The sequence below is a fragment of the Haliotis rubra genome, unplaced genomic scaffold, assembly GCF_003918875.1.
Source record: "Haliotis rubra isolate DU_JTF1 unplaced genomic scaffold, ASM391887v1 Scf117, whole genome shotgun sequence".
In the NCBI taxonomy this organism is placed as follows: Eukaryota; Metazoa; Mollusca; class Gastropoda; order Lepetellida; family Haliotidae; genus Haliotis; species Haliotis rubra.
This window is the reverse complement of record NW_025765081.1, coordinates 290,642-313,439: the sequence shown is the minus strand read 5'-3', so window position 1 is coordinate 313,439 and position 22,798 is coordinate 290,642. Positions and strand designations below refer to the sequence as shown.

The following is a 22,798-nucleotide window of genomic DNA, read 5'->3' as shown; positions in this document are numbered from 1 at the left end:
AAGCACAGGGATTAGTAAGAAGATCTTTGATGAAGTTGGGTGACGATGACTATGCCCCTCACTAGAAAGGTCCACCGACCCATGCAAGACATGATTGACATTGAACTTTACATCGCGAGGGCAGGGGACTTGGAGGATCATCGTCCTTCAACATTTATGTGTGTTTAAAATGTATATGGTCAATGTGACATCGTCTACGAATGCCTAAATCAAATCTGGAATTATAACCGGTTACGTGTAATCTATTCTGGGTTTACATTCAGGAAGTAAATCTGTAGCTACTTGGGAGGCCGACTGTCCCTTTATCAAACTGCGAACATAAACATTGACACATTATGCCAAATCTATACGTGGAAGCTACAATCGTCGGTCACCAGCTGTATGTCCCTGTAATCAACAAAAGATGTGTTACTGGCAAGGGGCGAACAATATGATTAACACATGAAGAACAACGCGGTGATTCCATTTGAGGTTCATAAGTATGTATCTTCAAAACTGAATTATGAATTTCGTACAATTTTGACCACATGCAGAAAAAAGTTGGCTAAATACTGAAGTATATCTGAGAAATTCGCCCTTATGTAAAGAAGATTTAGAAGATGAATATCACTTTTGGTTGAAATCCCTGCTTATAAAGAACTTGGAGGTTGAAATAAATTTCTGTTTTGGGACAATGATAAACCATTGAAAGTCATCATATTTCAACTTTTAAAACAAGAATCAACTGTTGTAGAGTGTGTACAATTGTAAAATAAGCATTCCTATGATTTCAGTCTTTTGAAACATTTTCTGCTGATTTGCATTAGTGAAAACAAGTAAAACGTGTCTTTGATATTGTGAAAAAAGTGTTTAGGAACATCTACAATTATCTTTGCTAACATTTTTGCTTGCAAAGTAACAATTTTCCATAGCAATATCAATCGACAAAACGCAGCAATAGTCGAACAGGTTTTGCATTCATTTCACATGAAGAATGATTCTATAGGGTATGAAGAGAGCCTAGAATACATGATATGATACACAAGTACGAGAACTATGCCACGATTAACAGCTGAAGAGAGGGAAAGAGCCATTGGGATGGTGCAGATGGGGTCGACATACAATGCTGTTGCCAACGCCCTCGGATGCCACCGCATCACGGTTATAAGACTTATTCAGGGCTTCAGACAGACTGGGGTCACCGTACACAGACCAAGAAGTGGACGTCCACGCATCACAACGCCAGCTGAAGATAGGTACCTCCGTCATAAAGGAAAGAGGGTAACGTTTCTTTTCGCGTTTAGTGTATGTGATGGCTTTGTGTCCGAGTCAGTCACGATGAAGGGCGATTGCAAGAATATCAGTTCCCAGTTCAACTAAGGCCACAGTACGACAGTTCCTTCACAACTCAGGTACCACTACCCTTTGACTGATTGTGAAAATGAGTGAGTTTGGTTTTACGCCGCTTTTAGCAATACTCCGGCAATACCACGACGGGGGACACACGGAATAGGCTTCACACAATGTACCAATGCGGGGAATCGAATCCGGGTCTTCTGCGTGATGAACGAATATTGTGGAAGAGTTCTCGCTGTTTCCCAGCTAACAATTTCACGTTGTCACAAAGTTATGCGTTCGTTGTTACAACGTTATTCTGTGGACTCCTATTTGCGCTGTCACAACGTTGTGGCCTGACGTTGTGATACGTCATTTTACGTCGCCACAAGGTTAAAGTTATTTGATGCAGACGTATTTTACGTTGTCTCACGTTTTATTTAACGTTGATAGTTGAATAGTTTTCCCTGTAGTGAACAATACATAAAAAACAAAGCAGAAATTCAATTCAATTTTTATTCGTCAATTTGCATGTTGTCGTGGTTGTGTGTTTTCTGAAGCTGTAGCTCTGAATAGTGAAGAAAGGTTGTCAAAGTGAAACGTTTTACAGAAAACCGTGACACCAACTTATACGAAACGATGTTATAACGTTGCGAGGAGCCCAAAGCATAACGTTTCCTCGACGTAACATTGCAACGTTCTTATTACGTTGTGACATAACGTAATAATGACGTAATACCAACGTTGTGTCATGACGTTACCAATCTACAACCTTCCCACAACGTTGCGAAAACTTTGTGTGTCAGCTGTGTTACCACATTTAGTGACCGCCTCCGTGGTGTAGTGGTTAGAGCGTCCGCCCGGAGAGCGGAAGGTCGCGGGTTCGATCCCCGACCGCGTCATACCAAAAGACGTTAAAATATGGTACTTGTTGGTCCCTGCCTGGCGCTCGGCATTATTGGGTACAACAAGGACTGGTCGGCTCGGAGTCAGTATAATGTGTCTGAGTGGGGTATTCATGCTTCACTGCGGCATGGTATCTCAGTGGTCTAGCACTATAAAACCAGCTTAAGTCTGGGCTAGTACAAGCAGCCGCACATGCACATACACACGCATGCACGTCGTCATATGAGCGAAATATTCTCAAGCACGACGTTAAACCCAATTTCACCTCACCTCACCTCACCTCAACACATATAGTTGGCATAGGACCGTCGACCTCTCACAAGGTGGCTAAGGTTGCATACACAGGTTATGGCTGAAAATGTTGTTTTGATGAAGACATTTAACCGGAAGCGGGTACTAAAGTACTGTTGGAAATAGAAAAAAACAACTGTTTTTAGGCTGTTACTCTGTATCCCTAAAATTTACACAATTGCTAATAGCATATGTCGAAATAACCCACATCGGCCTAACTGAGCGTTCAATGGGATGCGTAATAGGATATCCAGAAAAGCATGTTTGCTTGTAAAATCGGGTCAAAACTTAGAAAAAAATACGAATAGCTGCTGAAAACAATAGATCAGACTATAGATGGCAATTAGGTCGCTCAGCCAGGTATGACGACGGACCGTCGACTCACCTGGCATGAAATGCATGTGCTGCCTACAGGCACACGGGGGCATATCAAAGATATTTTGTGCTTTTTTCATGTGTGCTGAATATGTCTCATCTATTGATTAACATGTTGCGTGCCTTTCTTTCATAAAGTTTATGTTGAGATATGTAAAAGAGTATGATCATATTAAATGTCTCAAAATATATAGGTGGCATGACCACCCGAAGATCGACAGGATTGGATATTATTTGTAAATTGTTATGACATGCCGTTTGCTTCCCCAGTTTAATTCCCCGAAAGGATTATCTTATCTCAGCTGATATCTCTATCCCCCAGCCCGACTCCAACCACCGTCTGCGACACCCGTCCTGGTTTTGCTTTTGAGACGACCCCTCCTACCTGTTTCTCTTTATAGTGATAGTGAGACTCCATGATAGCTACATCCTTAATAGTTTCAGTATCAAAATTATTTTTTTTACGCCAGCTATCGTTTATAATGAAGCTGGGTTTAATTTCAAAATGGGCATTTAAAAAGTGTCCTTTATAATACAATATCATCGCACACTAATTTGCATGGTCTGTTCCAAATAAGTCGCTTTGGACTTAGAAAATACCTGCATTGCTCATTTCTGCACTAATCTCTCCTCAGTAAAGTCCTATTTCTACATTTCCTATCTCCCTACCATTGAAACTGTAGTTAGGCCTAACTTAGTTTAACTGATATTTCACACTTTCACATACTGACTACATAAATTGTAAATATAAATGCGAAAAAAAAGGGTTTTTTTCTATTTCCGACAGTACTTTAAACATTTCGTGAAGAATTGCCATGGATAGTCGATACAATTCAAGTCAATAATATGCAGATGAACCCAGGGCACATTGCATCACAAGCAGTCGGCATTGTCTGCGAAAGTTTAAAGTTCACCATCAACTCATTATTCCAGAAAGAGCTCCACTGGACCATTGTCTGGCTTAAAGGATAAGACACGGGTGAACAAGTCCAGGGTGCACCCCGACAGTATTGCAAACATTGCCTCCATTCCTTTCTGTTAGTTCAATATGGAAATCAGTTTTCATTAAAGGGAGTGGAAATTAAGTATACCACTACCACTGGTGTTTCTTAGTCTGTAGATGGAATAAGCAAAGCTGTGAAAGAGTTGGCCCCCATGTGGAGGCCGTTTGATGCAGACATTACTCCTACACATCAGTTGAGGAACAGAAGATGCTGAGATGACTCACGAAAATTTGTATTCAAGTTGTATAATGGCCAGGTTCTGTTGTTTCATATTACAGATAAAACTTATGTAAAAATATATTCCCAGTTACACTAAGCTTAAAAATCCTGTATAATAAGTTTGGTGATCAATGTATGCAAATTAGTTTACCCAATCATTGGTACCCAATCATGATTGGCGATCTTCGTTTTCTCTTCGACTTCTGACTTTTGAGTTTAAGTTTTGTGAACAATAAATGATGTTCTAACAATAAATGACTTATTGTTTGAAAAAAAAAATCGTTTTTACTGATTTCACCTGTTTGTTTCATGTTTATATTAGGCGACAGGCTTGGTGGGTATCCGAGACATAGAAATGGTTAAAGATCTGTTATTCATGTGTGTGACTCAGGGTAAAAAAGTTAGTCAAAATCACCAAAATGGGCATGTCTCCAATGATAGTATAACATTTTGAGTGAATATTTCAAAGTAAATAGTCATCTGGTGTGAACAAACAGATTACATAAGGTATTGTCCCTTTCGTCCATACCCAGAACATATCGTCATGTGGTTAAATATATTTAGAATTTATGTTAAATATGATGTCTCCAAAACAGTGTAATCTACGTTACCCCATGAAAATGACCACATAATTATTATAAAAAGTATATGTGTTCATTAGACAGTATTCCTTATTTACAGTTTAATATTGGGACAATACAATATCAATCTCACAGCCACCTAATTTCTGCTGATTTGTCAGCATGCTGATTCACAGGTTTAAAGTTGTAGAGATTTTTAAGGATGTAATCTACGTGACCACCATAAGATAGAAACTATACATCGCGTGTCACCAAAAGGGTTTCAAAATGAACGGACCTATTCAGTAGTAACAACTAAGTGACGGAGATACTCTGACTTCCTGTACACTTTAAACGTTTGATGGCTGCTGAAAGGACGCCTGTGTAATCTACGTTATGTAATCTACGTTACCTCATTTCCAAAGAAGCATCATCTTTTTCTCGGTTTGCACACAATAGTTACGTACCTTTGGCACCGACCGTCCATTAGTTCCAAAAGTAATATTGGCACAGTCATCCAAGCGCCAAAAGCACATGGCGAGCCGGACATTTTGGTTCAGTGGCGTGATTGAAATGTGCACAATTGTCCAATGGCTATCTTACCTGAGTACAACTGATCACACACTATCTGGGCTACTCAGGTAAGAGAGTTTTATGGATCTAAAGTTATGGCGTGAACTCTTCGCAACACTGAATGATTATTTACTTTTAATTGGCTTATCATTGTTGATATTCTACATCAAACTAAACAGGTAACGTGATTACAGTTTGGGTGAATTGTCACTGTGCTTCTGTACTGTGTGTACTTTAAATAATGAATGAAACGAAGGAACAGTTAATCACTTTAGTATCTTTTAATGGAAGTCTGTGTAATAGAATAGCATCATTTCACCAGTAATTTTTCGACATTTCTATACAGATATGGTAGTGTTACGGTAACGTAGAATACAAGATTTGTATTCAAGTTGTATAATGGCCAGGTTCTGTTCTTTATCACAATATATTACAGATCAAACGTATGTCAAATATATTCCCAGTAACACTAAGCTTAAAAAACCTGTATAATAAGTTTGGTGATCAATGTATGCAAATTAGTTTACACCAATCATGGGTATCCAATCATGATTGGCGATCTTCGTTTTCTCTTCGACTTCTAACTTTTGAGTTTGAATTTTGTGAACAATAAATGATGTTCTAACAATAAATGACTTATTATTTGAAAAAAAAAAAGTTCCAGTAATCAGCTGGTGCACATGTCGTGAGAATAGGTGTGAAGCATCCCTGAAGTTCTTCAGCACTGACTGCTCAGACGTCTTGGTACTGTTGTGTGTGATTGCGAGGTAATCAACTTGGAGCAAGATCCTCGTCTGCAACAGTGCAAGGGATGATGGTTTGAATGTCAAAGTATTGTTCTTCCAGCTGATAGTTAGTGAGTACGGTTTTACACCGCTTTTAGCAATATTGAATCCATATCATGATACCAGAAATGCGCTTCACCGATTGTAACCATGTTGGTTATGGAACAAGGGTCTTCAGCGTGATAAAAGCTATGGATATAATTTCATCAGATGAGACTTAATGAAGATCTACAATCCGACATACACACCACTTTGGTTAGAGTGGCATGCGTGTCATTCAACTGAAAGTTCAGGTCATTTATGTATTTCGTAGAGCTTATTGGATTACCTCGCGAGGAATAAAGTCAAACAGGATTCGTAAATCATTCCAGAAGCAATCACATCAAAGAGCCTGAGTAATCATCAGTAATGAGAAGGCCATGCTTTGTGCTGGTAAACAAAGGTTTCCTTGCAAGAAACATTGTCATGTGAGAACTATATATATCTGATAAATGTATACCTTGAGAAATATAGCCAGTGGGCACAGAAAATTAACACTCCCATAGACTACCTTAAGGAAACTATGAGGAACTGCATGGTTTCTATGGAAACTATGAGCAACTGCTTAGTTTCCTCCTACTGGGACTAATCATTCTCTGGTGAGGGTGAAGCCAAACCCAGCAGCTGTTCTGAATTGGTTTCTCCGTGGTTACTGATGCTGTTGGCAGCCATTGGAAGCGTCATCTGCAGAAATGAATAAGGGGTGGACGGAAACGCAAGAGGGTTAAAACGAGCCGATCTCTCAGTGGAACATTAGAGAATTGTATGAACTCCTGGATTTGACATTGAGAAACATGCTCAATAACTGTTGCATATTTTAGACTCTGCCCGATCAGTCTTTCAGCGGTTATAAACTTGCCCTGAATGTTTCCGCTGCTACTGGAAAACGACGTTCACTGAAGTACATACAATAAATCATTGATCTAATCACACTGTAAGAAAGATTCATATTGCAGGTGTCAGTTTAAATCACCAAGGTATCACTTGGCATTAGATATTAGCATGGATCTGTCAACGTTTACAACGATAGTGGATCTGCACAAAACATGTAGATACAATGTCAAGGCTGTATGATTTACACTGACACCGTACTGAATGAACCTGAATTAGGGCGATATATTACAGTGAAGCATATGTTGTATACTTCAGTTAATGTGATCGTATTATCCATATTACTTGTGTTTTCTTTGTTTACATGTAATTATATGTATAAATATTTTAATGGGTATTGTTCCATGTTAATATTTATAGGCACATTGGTCATATTGCAGACATACCTGACTTAAACAATTTATACGTCAGTAACATTTGTTTAAATGTAAAACTTGTCAACGAAAGACAGTAACAGAACAAGAGTATCGCAGGTCAGGAGACCCAAACATTTTGGATAAACCTACAAATTTGGCTTAACAATTATTATCCACATCCATTGAAATTATCAAAAAACATGATTTGGTTTGGTACTCAACATGAAAATAGATTACTAAATCACATCATCATTGCTGCAAGAGACATATTCACTTATGCAGTATTAAAAATATGCTTCCAAATCTAACTTTCTATATAAAAACTCTAAAAGAAATATTCTTTGTGGAAAAACATATATCAGCAAAAAATAATAAAATAAATAATTTCCATCATAAATGGAGCCTTCTCTCCCCAGTACTTAGATGACTCAAACTGTATTGACTTGTACCTGACATTATCTGTACATTATCTATTTAATGAATTATGCATGTTTATAAATATATTAATACAAAAATATCTCACCTGTACATCGTGTAGCCATATTACTTTAAGCCGTACGTATCACGGCTTGGTATATCTGCAATATTGTAATCTTGGGAACCAATTAAAAAAATTTTTAAAAAAGAGTATCGCAGGTATAGACTTGAAACTAGTATGTATGTAAGCAGTTATTAATATTCATAACAATACAGTACGGAAATGGGATTTGGATCAATGGCAGCCAAAGTGGTTCCTGTCACCATACCAAGAACTTATGGTATCTCTGCTACCTGCATATTTTAATGAGTAGCAACTTAACAAGAACTATGCAAGTACAAACACAGTTCCACTGAGTGAAAGGGCAGTGGGGTAGCCTTGTGGTTAAAGTGTTCGCTCGTCACACAGAAGACCCGGGTTCGATTCCCCACATGGGTACAATTTGTGAAGCCCATTTCTGAGGTCCCCCCTCTGTGGTATTGCTGGAATATTGATAAAAGCGGCGTGAAACACAACTTATTATATTACAAATTGAGTCAAATTGGTATTTTCTGTAACAAACTTTCTTTGGACAATATCCCGCACCAAAATGACCAACATAGGACAAAATCCCATTTTTATATGTTATTGCTACCCTTGTTCGCCAATTTTAATTAACATGTTTTCATGACAGAAGCCAATGAGATAAGTTGATTAGCATGTTTTATTTGCATGTTTTCAAGAGCATTAAGGGAGGAGTTAAAATAGTATTAGATGGATGTTTGTACACTAAGAAGGTTACAAATAAGAGCAGTATGAGGTGGGAAGGTTCAAGAAAAATTGCATTATAATGTCGTGGGTCCATGAATCATCGTTGACAATGGAGAATCCGGTTCTTGATACATCTTATAGTCATCCAGCTTACGAGTCATATGTAGAAGTCATGAAATTGATTATGTAACTGGAAGAAGAAGCTCATGCTGCTATCATAAATGGGTAAGCCACATCAACTATTGTCCCATACCTAGAAGGCCCCAGGTGAAGTTCGTGCCGAAATAGGAACACTTGAGACTGTGAACAGAAATACGCGACACAAGTCTGCTTTAGATGATTACATGTAGCATGAAAATATGCCTGGAGGATGCATTATGTTATGAGATTGCGTTGAATCATGTTATTAGTGCTTATAATCAATACTGCTTATTTATGACGAAAAATAAATAGATCTATTTCAAAATAAATTGTATGTCATATTTCACACTGTTGGGATTTTGTCTGCAGTGTTCAGACATTGACCTATGGGATTTTGTCCGGGTAGGATTTTGTCACACCCACCTCGACTTACCCCCCAAAAATTAAAATAGTTTGATATGCAATAAACTTGACGCGAGGTTAACCCCCTATTGCATCTCATTCGCCATTTCTAAGGAAACCAAAGAAACGATTGCTTTAGTAATCAACGAAATCAAGACTTTAAGAAATCAAAGACTCAATATAAACTAAATCAATCAATACCACTGACAAACAAAAGTGACTGAACATATCAAATCAGTACTATACGAGTGTCGGATTAACGAGAGCTGACTGTATGTACATCGTGCGGAAATAAAACTGATTAGATTTGTGACCTTGACATTATGACTAAAAAGATTAATCCAAAAATTATGTCCCGTCGTCTTGAATTAAACATTATATATGTTAGCAATCAAATGTGTATTGGCCTTGTACCTTTGATTATAGAAATATTTTTAAAGAATCAATGAATAATCGTTGTGTAAATATCTTCAATACGGCTGAAATATTGGGAGCAGGACAAAAGCCACCCGGACAAAAACCACCTGGACAAAACAGGTTGAATATGTGATATTCTTGATTAAATTATTCTTGATTAAAGGAGTGTGTATGTTTATTCTTTCTTATATGTGTGGGATGTGGACATCGTACCTATACTTTAAAATGTGATTTTGTTAAACTATTTAACCGCTCATATTGTATCGTTCTGTGTAGTGATGTCTTCTCTAAGAAAACATGCTAGTTATAAGCCATTGTCTGTGATACTAAAGTTCTTTACTATACATATTTCTATCGGATTTATAGTCTAAATGTATTTTTCCTGAAATATTGTCAATGTAACTGTAAATATTATCCGACTCACTCGAAACAAGAGTAGGGGTGGGGGGTTGGGGGTTTACAAATAAAAATTAAACCTTATGCCGATAACTAGATAACTCCGACAACAGCGCGGTTAAATTAATTCATGAATACGAAATGTTTTCTCATAGAGGCTATAGCAGCACAAGCGTTTGGACACGTGTAAGCAGGTCATGTGTGCGACCACTTCCTGCCTACCTCTGCTCAGGTAATTAACCGTACGTAAAGAAAGTAATTCCACCGTCTCGATAGCTCACCTGGCCTCTAGATTGTTGTTTTCTTATATTGTCTAACACTCATCCGGGAGGAAAACACAATTCAGTATGGTGTGTTCACACTTTCAAACTGTCAACACATAATACCTTTGCCGAACCGTGAAATCCTCTGCGGTTAATTACCTCGGGGAAAACTAGACAGGATTACTTTAAGGTCTGTAATTTCTCTGATAGGCAAATTCAGCCGTCTACAGTAGTATTTGTAACATTTTCCCGATCCGTGAATTTCTCGCAGCAATTGATTATGAACAATTGCCATGAACTATAATATAGAGAAACGTTTAATAATCGACGAAATATATAATGAACGTAAATTTGTTTAACGATTTGCTTTAAATATATGTTATTTCTTATAATTTATGGTTAATTATTTCGCATTACCACGAAGTCCTGATTCACAGTTTGACACCCCTATGGGTTATATTTACATTCATGTATGTTTGAAAACATTAGCCCACGGCTTAAATAACCATGTTATTAAGGTCTATGATATTATAATATATTCTTAAGCTGCATCCTCTTTCCAGTACAGCGTTTTGTTGTTTTGTTTTTAGTTATTCATTCAAGAATTAATTAGCTATTAGTTGTACCACCATTTCTGAATCTGATATATTCCATGCATAGATTCAGAGACCAAAGAAAATAGTCTTATATGGGATAGAAATAAATATTATTCGTCTCACCGGGTTGAATGTGAAAATAATTTATTTTCAAAAGCAGCTTCAACTGGCTTAAAACATACAAAAATGAAATGCGTTATACATGTCTACTGATGATACACGACTATGTCGGAAATAGTTTAGCAAAATCACATTTTAAATTATAGGTACGATGTATATATCCCACTCATATAAGATAGGAAAACACATACACGCTCCTTTAATCAAGAATCCTTTAATCAATATCACATATTCAACCTGTTGAAACAACAAAATGAGTTAATACACTCAGACTGGTTAATTTCCCTCGCCGATGGATTACGACCCCTGACCTAATCGTGTCTAGGTCGCTGTGAGCTAATTAACCGTGGGGATTACACGCTCTATTGCACGAATTGTCAACGCGACAAGACCGCCGCGTGAAGCACTACCTGTGTGTATTGTCTCAGTTCAGCGAGGAGTACGACAAGGATCAAACCTTTCTCGTCAGCTGTTTGCTGGACGGGTGGGGAGACGGGTGAATTACCCTGTAGATGTCTGGCTGATAGCACACGAACTTACGGTGTTTGCACAACAACCAGGAGTGATGTTTGAAGACACTGGTAATGTTTACGCCACGGATGAATAATTCCCGTGATAAATACGACACTTCTACAGCATATATTCTCGAATTAAATAAATACGCATATATAGATTTACATTATTTATAATTATTGAGAAATCATAGATTCTTACTCTATTACCGAAATAAGAAATATGTAAAACGTCTGTAAAAATATGTAATTATATATGATATTCTTGATATATTGTCTTTGGAATTCAAACACCTAGGCGTAGCTAGAAACTATCCAAACGTCGCACTCACGAAATCAAAGAAGTTGTTAGTTGTTATCCATACAGTTTGTTCAATATTGTACTTCCCAACTTCTAATATGCCACTCTCAGAAGCCAACCGTAAAATCATTTTTCAACAAATATTGAATTTAATGTCATATTGTTTTGTAGAGTTTATTTTGACAACTTTAAAAAAACGTTGTTACCTATCTACAACAATTGTAAAAATAATATATTTATAAAGAGCATATTATCCACCGTAGAGATGCTCAGTGACGCTGTGACAATATTGGGGAAAGAAATAGTTCATGTAGGATTTACAGAAAGTCAGCAGTGTTTACAGTGTGTGTTTTTTGTGTAGGTTTATGTGTGTCTGTGTCCCTGACATATACCCACCCCCACCCCAGTAAAAATCTCAATGACACTAACATGTTTAATTACTATCAAAGCTATCAAGATTTCGCAGCTATTCCTAACATAGACACACATCTAGAGTTCTAATGACAAAACAAACTAGACGAGATCATGATTGTTATTAACGGCAATTTACCAGGCGGTCATAGCTGTGTTGTCACGTGACTGTCTCGCACCCCGGCCCGCGATATCTGATTAGCTCTCGATTCCAGACGTCTGGCTTTTCGACCAATCACCGACCGAGAAAAGCTTACTCACGAGCAATTCGCAAGTCTGATATCAGCTGCGTGTCTGTGGTTATTACAGGTATATATACCTTCATATCAAGTATTGCTGTCAATGTGTGTTTCATGCTACATCTTCCCAGCATCACCAACATTTGGCGACAGGATTCTTCAGAATCTAAGTTTGAAGCACTTGCTATTTACTGGAAGTGGACATTATTTCATATTACTACCTGTTGTATGATGATAATGAACGGAAGTGACGTCATGTCCCCGGGGGGTGGGGCTGCATCCCTACCCACTTCTTCCAATTCACCGACCGAGTCAGGATTCTCGCAACCACAGATGACCAGCAACGGTAAGTTAACTGTCATAGTCCAACCCATTAGAAAACATCCTCTGACCTTTTTCCAAACTGAAAATGAAGCATACAAAAACAGTCACCCGCAGCTCAATCAGATTTGATTATCGATTGCCAACTTCAAAGGACAAGTACTTTCTTTCACCAAAGTCTGACCTCTTGATATATTTCATAATTTTCACTTGGTAATCGAATTTCAAATCACAACACCTGCTCTTGGTTCTGTTACATACTCGGTTTACATTATATAGTGTATTAAAGGGTTTTGTGTGTTTGTATTTCTTAGAACTGAGTTATGGTAGAATATAAGATGGCATTTTAGAAATACATCTATGTTTTGCTAAAAAACAATTTCCCTTCAGAATTTCCGTTGAGACGTAGGGTGAACTTTCAGAAATACTCTCTCTCTCTCTCTCTCTCTCTCTCTCTCTCTCTCTCTCTCTCAGATATTCTTATGTTCATGCAAACATCTCAACTGTCATATCTCTTCTGTCAATGATCGTTATATGTTGCTTGGTATAGTTTTTATAAAATAGTTATTATAAAATATTTCTCAAATGTATATTAAAATCTAAAGACAAAATTGTAATATAAAACTATCCTTATTATAACTTAAAACATCTTCACTTGCTTCTAATCGTCATATACTTGTATCAAAAGCGTATAAACATATGTGCCAAGTGCGCGGAAATTTATGCAAATTCTAACCTTCGAGCAGACATTTCTTGACCCCGACACATCGAGAAAACGTGCCCAAAAACGGCGCACGTTTCTCTCTCGCTCTCTTGCACCGTAATCGTACAATCAATTCTGCTTTTGAGATATTTTCCTATGAAAATGGAACGGTTTTGTTCCTGTTGTTTACTAATATATAATTATATATTATAACATTAGTCTGTTTGAATTATTTTGATAACTGCAGTTCATTTCATCATGATACCCGGTTTTGCAAAGTGTATTCATTGCCTATTGTACCCGACATTGGTGTTTACAGGACCACCATTGTGTACCGGGTGTGGGCATGTCATCTTGGATGAGTTCATCCTGCAGGTTCAAGGTCGTCTTTGGCACTCTGCCTGCCTCCGATGCTGTGTGTGTCACGAGAGTCTCAGTCAAACATGTTTCGCTCGTGGAACTCAAGTATTTTGTCAAAAAGACTTCTTCAGGTAAACATATCAAATACACTGTGTACGAAAATGTATAGAAAGGCAATACTGAAATTTCTTCAAAGGCATTTAGAAGTTAGTGTAGTGATACAAGACAAATATATGGACGACAACTTCTTTATTTGTTTGTCACGACGTTTGTGAAGAAGGGGCAAGAACTAGCCCAGAAACGTCGTGTGAAACAAATAAAGACGTTGTTATCCATATATTTGTCTTGTATTAAAGGCAATATTGTATTGAAAGCGTATTATGTGCGTAAGGTATTGAGAAAATTGTCAAAACTATATTATGAGTTAACTTCCCCAGAAAATAAATACCCTTTGTGTATTAAGTACAGGATAATGGGACGATATTTCAGATATTTTCAAATCAACAATTAGTGCTGGCAATTGTTTATTAATTCCTGCAAAAATACTCGTTCTCTTCCGTAAATCTTATAACTTTAACATAAACTATTAGAAGCCGGATTACAAATCTGATGGTAATTCAAAACAGACATTATGTATATATTTATTCACCCAACATGCAAGTACGTACATGCATTGTAATGTGAATGTCGTTGTTAACAGATTACTCGGCACCCGATGTGCTGGATGCGGGACCGGAATACCACCCTCAGAGAATGTCAGAAGGGCCCATGAGAATATCTACCATGTGACCTGCTTCACGTGCGTCGCATGTGACATTAAACTCGAGACCGGCGACGAATTTTACCTTCGAGATGACGGGCGCCTCATCTGTAGTCATGACTACCACAGTGACAAACACACAGGTGAGAACATATAAGTGCTACCTTCCCCTCTCACAATTACAGAAAGTTTACCTTGATACTGACTCGCCAGACACCGTCTGGACTTTAAGCATCATTTATTTTAGCATTTTATATTTAAACATTACTGATGAAAACTTTCAATACGCAACAGTTTATTTTATTAGACAAGATTAATTTTTATATTTCACAGATTTTGAAAATTCTAAAAGTAATGTAATTGTTTGATCGGCATTCTAGAAGTTGGTGAGCTAAAAACGAAGCATACAACTTTATGGATGACAACTTCTTGTTCATTGCAAAGGGCGACGGTGTAATAATCTACATCGAAACGTTGCTCTATGCAATAAACACGTTGTCATCCATAAAGTGGTATGCTTAATTTTTAAGTAAAATAATTCAATTAATATCTGAAAAGCGCTGGGGGGTTTCTTATCCGCCGAGAGAAGTAATGATTTCACTTCAAAGAAAATTCGGGCATATCATTTATTGTAAGGTAAATTAAAAAGACGAAATAAGGCCGAACACACACTGCATATACAGGAGAATAATTCAGATAAGACCTGGAAGAAGAGTTATAGTAATACAGTTATTTTACTCGCTACCATGTAGAATTGTAAACACAAACATGGATGGCCTTGATAACATGGTATTTGCTATTGAAAGTTAAATATCATAAAGTTATAAACATGTAGCCGATCCGTTTGAAACTCAGACAGTCTGATTACAGACCCTCGCGTGTCTGATCCTTACCCCTTGAGCGTTTACATGGAGCGGGGGATCAGAGAATATGGTAGGATTAGCCTATAATGGTAGCCTATTGTATTTGCCGAAGGTGGTCAATCATTGCAGTGGATGGTCGAGCGTAACAAACAGCAGGCCGGTCACTCATTGTTCATGGTCACTTGAGTGCAGGTGGAGGCGATTCCTCGGACGACAACAGGTGTTCATGTGGTCAGAACATTTCTACTGTGACTATGCATGGCCTTTGTTGTCTCATTTTGTGTCATTTGGTGCTAGGTTTGTTGCTGTTAGCATCCACTCTAGGCATATTTCGGGAAGATCTTAAATCTTCTCCGGGTCATTATACAAACCTACTTCAGCTCTTGAAACAACTACCTGACCAAAAATAGACCTTTTAGGGTCAGAACGTTTGTTTCGTCAAGACCTTAAGATATTTTGTCAAAATATGTTTCATATAATTATAATTATATGTCCTTGCGTATATTTTTGTCAAGTCGCAAATAGCTGCAATGCCTCTGATGCTGCTTAAGGCAAAATGTACTCACCAAATCTCTCCCTCATATGTTCTTGAAATCATTTGAACCTCCGATTCCCGATAGCCTCGTGAGTGTAACTTCAGTTCGTTCCAAATTAGGAGGAACAAGCCTCTAGGACGAACACCGGATTTTGACTATAGTTACTTCGTCATGGCCGGTGTTATTGCTACACACAACTGTCCACTCTGGAGTTGTTTTGAGTTGTACTTTTTATGGACATCGGCCTCCAACTTTTAAAGTCCCAAACTCCGAAACTTATGGACATGACAAGACTAGGCAGTTCCGTCAAATAAATTTAGCATAACTTACATGCAGTTGTGGGTATAGTTGAATTTTGGATAGTGTAAAGGAATAATGTAACGTAAATGTTCTGTGTCTATCAGAGAACATACACCGGTAGGGATGACAACTTGCTGATTGCATTCGTGACATTTCATGCAGAATTTTTAACACATAGATCCAATAATCCAGAAATGTCTTCTATAACGTTTGTTCTTTTATTTACTCACCAACTTCCAAAAAGCGACCAGTCAATTGCATGTTATAAATACGTTTCTACCTGACCTCACGATTGACCACGAGTACCCCAAACGATCGATATTTCGTTGAAATTACTTGTCCTAAATATTCCCGTGGTAGGCATGTGGTGAATCTTTGAAATCAAAGCCGTTGTTGACTTGTTGTTACACATACTTGACATTTCAAAATATGTCATTAATTCCAGGTGAAAAGGAGACTCTTGACCTTCAAGAAAAGAAATCGAGGACCTCCTTGACAGATCTCCAAATGGACATCCTGACAACAGCTTTCACATCCTGTTCCAAGCCTTCTCGACAGACCCGGGAGAGTCTAAGCAGAGAGACCGGTTTGGACCAAAGGGTCATTCAAGTTTGGTTCCAGAACAAGCGGGCCAAGTGTAAGAGAGATCACACTGATGCTTCAGACGGGAACAACAATGCATGCGCAGATCAACCGGAAGTGAACTTGGACCAGGTGGCAGCTCCACCTGGTGGATTCCCGCTACCTATAGTGAACGGAGGTAAGAGACGAGAAGATATTACACTGTCCTTTCCAAGAGCAGTGGGGTAGACTAATGGTTAAATTGTTCGACCTTCACACCGGTCATCCGGGTTCGATTCCCACATGGCTCAATGTGTGAAGCCCATTTTTGATTTCCCCCGGAGTGATATATCGCGAATATTGCTAAAAGCGGTTTAAAACAATAACTCACCCACCCATGGTCCTATCATGTCCTTTGTCCTCTCCCATATGTTTCATCCCGTTTGAATGCCGGATTAAATGTCGTCCCCAGTAACTATGATTGTTGGTGATAGTTGTGTGGTCAGGTTCTGTAACTAGCGTCAGACCTTTTCTTTCGCGTACCGAGACACCATGTGGCGTTGCTCATCTCAATCACTAGTTTGTTTAGTCCAAAATCCAAATGGTCCAAATGTTGAAGTCGACGTGACGTAGCTGGAACATTATTGATGCATAAGAACAACAATCAACCGTTATTTGATTTTGGCGAGGCAGTTCCACATTGATATACACCCATTCAAGAGATTCAGCTGAATTCTAGTGCTACTGAAAGCGATGGTGTGATGATGTGATTTATATTTTATTATTACAGACTGCTTGGAAAGTCACAGACAGCCCCAGACTCCATGCGACTTTTCCCACCTGGCCGAATTCCTGAACGTCCCGTTGCAGTTGTCCGGCATTGGTGGACATCCTTGGACAGCAACCCCGGACATGTGGGATGCAAATTTTGTTCCCCCAAACGTCGACCTTGACCCTGCTGATCTCAAGGACGGGGAAGTGTGTTCAAGTCGACGCGGTGATGTCTCGTGGGAGACACGTGACCAGCTGGTCAACTGCAGACAGTGACCTCCCTACTATAGACTTGAACTAATCCGTGCTGTTGTTGTATGTACATATGTTTATTTCTCTCGCTGTGAAAGTAAAGACAAAACGTACGAGTACGTTGACAGAAATATATAAGCCGCCTTGCAATAATTGCGAACATGGACACCCGATTCAAGGAACATCCATCCGCAACGATTCCGAGAGTTCACGCTACTCTTGGGCCCAGAAGTTCTGATTGCATCGGGAAACGAACTATCTCTTCGAAGTGCCGAGCGAACACCTTGCTATCTTACCTCTGCACCTTCCACGAACTGTGTCAGTTTGGTGTTTTGATAGATAATACATATTTATGCTTGGATAGATGTATATATTTATGCTTGGATAGATGTATATATATTGGTGCTCCCATTATTTATGACGAATGACAAATTGGAATTTGAATTAATAAATTTTTCCAACAGTTTCAATGTTTGTTACAACTGGCTTTGTAATATCTTGTGGGGCCGCACACACAGCTTGTATATTGTTGTGAATGGCAATTTGTGAAATACAAGTGTAATAAAATATAAGCAATATGAGCTATGTGCCAGCGGACACTACGACTGAAATGACAGTCACACCTATTTCCCTTGAGGACATCGACCTGGATGTGTCACTAGGTAACAGGGGCGGTGGGGTAGCCTAGTGGTTAAAGCGTTCGCTCGTCACGCCGAAGACCTTGGTTCGATTCCCCACATGGGAATAATGTGTGCAGCCCATTTCTGGTATCCCCCGTCGTGGTTATTGCTGGAATATTGCTAAAAGCGCCGCAAAACAAAACTCACTCACACACCAGGTAACACACGGGAAAAACACAAGCGGTCAACATGTGATCTTTTGGAAAATTAAATATTGTGCAAGCAATCATATTCCTTCTTTGTAGCCTGTTAAAAATGGCATATATTTCCAAATAAATATGGCGTACAGGCCACCATTTAAAATATGTAAATACTTTATTTGCCATTATGAATGGAGTCCTTAATTCTAAAACAGAATGTCGATGGATCCATATATCAGATATTCAGTATTGCCAGATATATCGCTGTTGTTTTAATTTCTATAAACTATAAACATAAAAGAACACACTGAATGAAAATCGGGTTGCCTTGTGGTCTTAGGTCTCGTGTTTGTTGTGCGGGGCTGTTTCAATAGCAACTAGCCTATGGTAGTGGGTTCGTTAAGGTAAGGAAGAGGGCGGTGGGGGTAGTCTAGTTGTTGAAGCGTTCGCTCGTAAATCCGGGTTTAACGACCCCCCTACTCATATTTCTGGAATATTGCTAAGATATTCAGGGCTTGCCCAACATGGTGATCTTTAGCAAAATGACTGACTGAGTTTGGTTTTACGCCGCTTTTAGCAATATTCCAGCAACATCACGGCGGGGGACACCAGAAATGGGCTTCACACATTGTGTCCATGTACTTTTTTATAATGGTATCTACGCATTTGATATTGAAATATTTCGGCGTAAAAACTAGCAGTTTAAGGAAAACAATTACCTGATAAATCGTACGAGTGATAAATACAATACACAGACATGATACGTCACTAAACTATTTTACAAACGTTATCTAGCCTTTCCACACAAGAAATTAAACTAAGAAAGTGATCTTCAGTCCACATGAACATATTTGAAATATCTTTACATTCAGGCATACTAGTATATGAAATGCAATGTAATCGTAAAATAAATTATGTCGGGAATATATTCTTTCAATGTTTCAACCCTCACAGAAAAATATATTTACCTCGACGTATCTCAGATGTATACAAAAGTAATTAACTTCTCAGTGTTGGCTAACAAAGCGATACTCTCCCGTGAACTGTCAAATACAATCAATCACATCATATCATAAACATTCCGTCAAAATCAGGTTGTTTGCAAAAAGATTTTTTCTACAATTTAATAATCTTGCTTTAATTTGCAAAAATGTTCCATTACATCATCTCATTTGCTTATGTCAATTATGTTAATTTTTTAAGTGGAAAAGAGAATGCATCACTTAACAGGGGCATAATTTAAACATATCTTGAAATGAGCGATTTTTTTAAGTGATCGATCAACCAAGGTTATCGGAGCAGTTGTTATCATAGTGCAGCAGGCAGGTGTTCTGTGGGCACAGCAGAGATATCTAATCTGTGTGAGGGATGCTGAGACAGGTTAACTGGCCTCTCGCTTAGTATCTAGGGGGATCTGTTGACTGTCGCGATCAAAGAGGGTTCGAGGGGGGTGTTTGGAAAACTATTATGTTTGATTACGCATTGTTTTATTTGCATTATTTATACATGAATGTGTTCCTCCGGTATCCATGACACGTTGTGGGTTGTTATCGTTCTGTGATTTCCGTCATGTGATTGATTAACAGACGAAAATGATTAATGTCAGATCAATAATGTTCAACAAGAATCTACTCCAAAACTAATTTGAATTGAATTTTGTATACTTTTGTATTCGTATATGATTTGATATGTGGACTCCAAAACTAATTTGAATTGAATTTTGTATACTTTTTATATGAGCCAAAACTGAGCCATCATAAAGAATGCTTGAAATGTCGAATATACATTCACCGTCAGCCTTTAGGAGCGTGTACAATAGAGGGAAGTCATTTATTCGAACTTGAATAACTCATGGCGCGTCTGCCCCAGTCGATAGTAGTTTAACACTATGATTATTCATCCACTTCATACAAACTAACACCCATTTTGTTCTGCGAAGGTGGGGATCATCAACCTTGTACACATGTACTTGGGGGTCAGCAATTTCGTACATTAAACTATGGAATAAATAATGGTAAGGGTGGGTAATTGATTTTGTACATGACATGCAGGGGGTGGGGGTCACTTTCTGTGTACATAAATTTTAGGGGGTCATTCACATTGTACAAGCTTCTCCATAAAAATTATCATCAACATAATATTATCAACATCAACATATTCAGACGTCTTGCCGTGACTGTCAGCGTCGTTGAGGTGAGACAGCATACATCGGTATCTGTTCGCTGTTAGGTGAGTGGGTGAGTGAGTTTAGTTTTACGCCGCTTTTAGCAACATTCCACAAATGTCACTGCGGGGGACACCAGAAATGGGCTTCACACATTGTGCCCATGTGGGAAATCGAACCGGTGTCCTCAGCGTGACGAGCGAACGTCTTAACCACTAAGCTACCCTACCCTTTCGCTGTTAAGCTTACTCGCTGAATGGCACAAACAGAGAAAGATGGTATGTACACATGTATTATGTAACCTACCCCACTACGACGTCAAATCCTAGCGAGCTGTTGATTGGTTGATATTCCCAGACGTCTGGCTCATTGACCAATCACATTAAAGTATGCTTGTTGGCGTTTGACCTGTCTGTAGCCACTTAGACAGGAGCAATGACCAAGAAGTGGAGTTTAAAGTGTCTGTTCAAATACGTTGATAGTTTCCTCCACACACTTGACCACAGGCTGGTGGGCATTTATAGTCCATTATATTCTTATGACGAGACGAGACAGACACAATATCCAGAAGGTCAAACGATACTGAAATGATTCTAGTCAGTAGTCGGATAGGGTAGGTGGCGCTCTCAGGATGGAGTGACCTCCCTTCCTAATTACACATGGGGCGGTGGGGTAGCCTAGTGGTTTCTGGTCTCCCCCGCCTTGATATTGCTGGATTATTGCTAAAAGCGGCGTAAAACCAAACTCACTCACTCACTCACTCACTTACTCTTAATTACAATTAACATATATACTAGTCAAAAGAATTGAAGGATCACCCAATTCGTCCATATTACCAAGTTAATGAGTCATGGCATAATACGAACGAATATGATAGTCCATAACGTATCAAGAGTCGTACTTATACTTTTGTTAGGTCATGGACAATGTTTAGCAGCCGCAGCTATTCGCATATAACAAATGCCCTTCCTCGGAACATTTGAAAAGACCGACTGACTGACTGAGTTTAGTTTTACGCCGCTTTTAACAATATTCCAGCAATATCACGGCGGGGCACACCAGAAATGGGCTTCACGCTATAAGTACTCGAATGTGGGACATGTAAACCAGTGGTTGACAGTATGAGCAACAGCCCACATATACTGAGTCAAAAAAGAAACTTCACATTCTTTCTTCAGGGCACTTTAAAAGAACAAGAGATGGTAAGATGGTTAAATTGTTATTATTTCATTGCTGAGATCTGTGGGATATACTCTATACACTGACAGTGCCATAATCAGTTCCATTAGGCTACACCGCCGTTCCAAAACATGGGTATACAGAATGTCAAGTCACAAAAATGAAAATGCGAAATTTCTAAGTTCAATATCGTGTATGGCCGCCCCGCGCATTCACCACTGCCAAACACCGTCTCCTCATCGACTGCCTGATGCTTGTGAACACGTGGTTGGGGATTCTGCGCCATTGCTCTTGCAAGGCAGCGCCAAGTTCCTGCAAATTCTGATATTGGTTCCTAAGATCACGAAGCCTTCTCCCAAGTGCATCCCAAAACGTGCTCTATTGGATTAAGGTCAGGGGACCTCGATGGCCAGTCCATGACGTTGATTCCAGCGTTTTGAGGGAAATTTCGTGTCAACATCGCGGTATGCGGCCAAGCATTATCATGCTGGAACTGTAGATGGGCCATGAGCCGCCATGAAAGGAACGAGTTCAGGGTGAGCACCTGGTCGCGGTAAGCAGCAGCTGTGAGGTTTCAAGGATGACCCGGGAACGGTTGTTCCCACAGAAAGCACCACACCATGCAACTTCCGCCCCGAATCTGTCGACTTCACCTCACTACACAACATTGGGCATACCGTTCATTAACGTCGTCTCCAGACTCTATGCCTGCCGTCGCGAATCTAGGGGTAAACCTGGATTCATCGCTAAAGACGACTCGATTCCATTCTCATATAGGTGACAATGGGTCCACAGCAGACGTTGACGTTGATATTGCGTGAATATTGGCCTGTATATAACGTCGAGAATGGAGATTGGCAGCCTGCAAC

At 38.9% G+C, this 22,798-nt stretch overlaps 1 protein-coding gene across 1 annotated transcript; it reads left to right on the top strand.

Moving 5' to 3' along the window:
* The first annotated feature begins 12,672 nt into the window (after window positions 1-12,672).
* LOC124257921 (LIM/homeobox protein Lhx3-like) lies at window positions 12,673-17,790 on the top strand. The gene is made up of 5 exons (XM_046692013.1): window positions 12,673-12,685; window positions 13,683-13,854; window positions 14,424-14,626; window positions 16,628-16,942; window positions 17,534-17,790. The coding sequence occupies exons 1-5, from the start codon at window positions 12,673-12,675 to the stop codon at window positions 17,788-17,790; spliced, it is 960 nt and encodes a 319-aa protein (XP_046547969.1).
* Window positions 17,791-22,798: the final 5,008 nt, after the last annotated feature.

What these genes read in the sequence shown, in the direction of transcription:
- LOC124257921 (XM_046692013.1), top strand. An exon ending in CCACAGTGACAAACACACAG is followed by an intron (nt 14,627 to 16,627) that starts GTGAGAACATAT and finishes CATTAATTCCAG; the next exon opens with GTGAAAAGGAGACTCTTGAC. An exon ending in GCTACCTATAGTGAACGGAG is followed by an intron (nt 16,943 to 17,533) that starts GTAAGAGACGAG and finishes TTATTATTACAG; the next exon opens with ACTGCTTGGAAAGTCACAGA.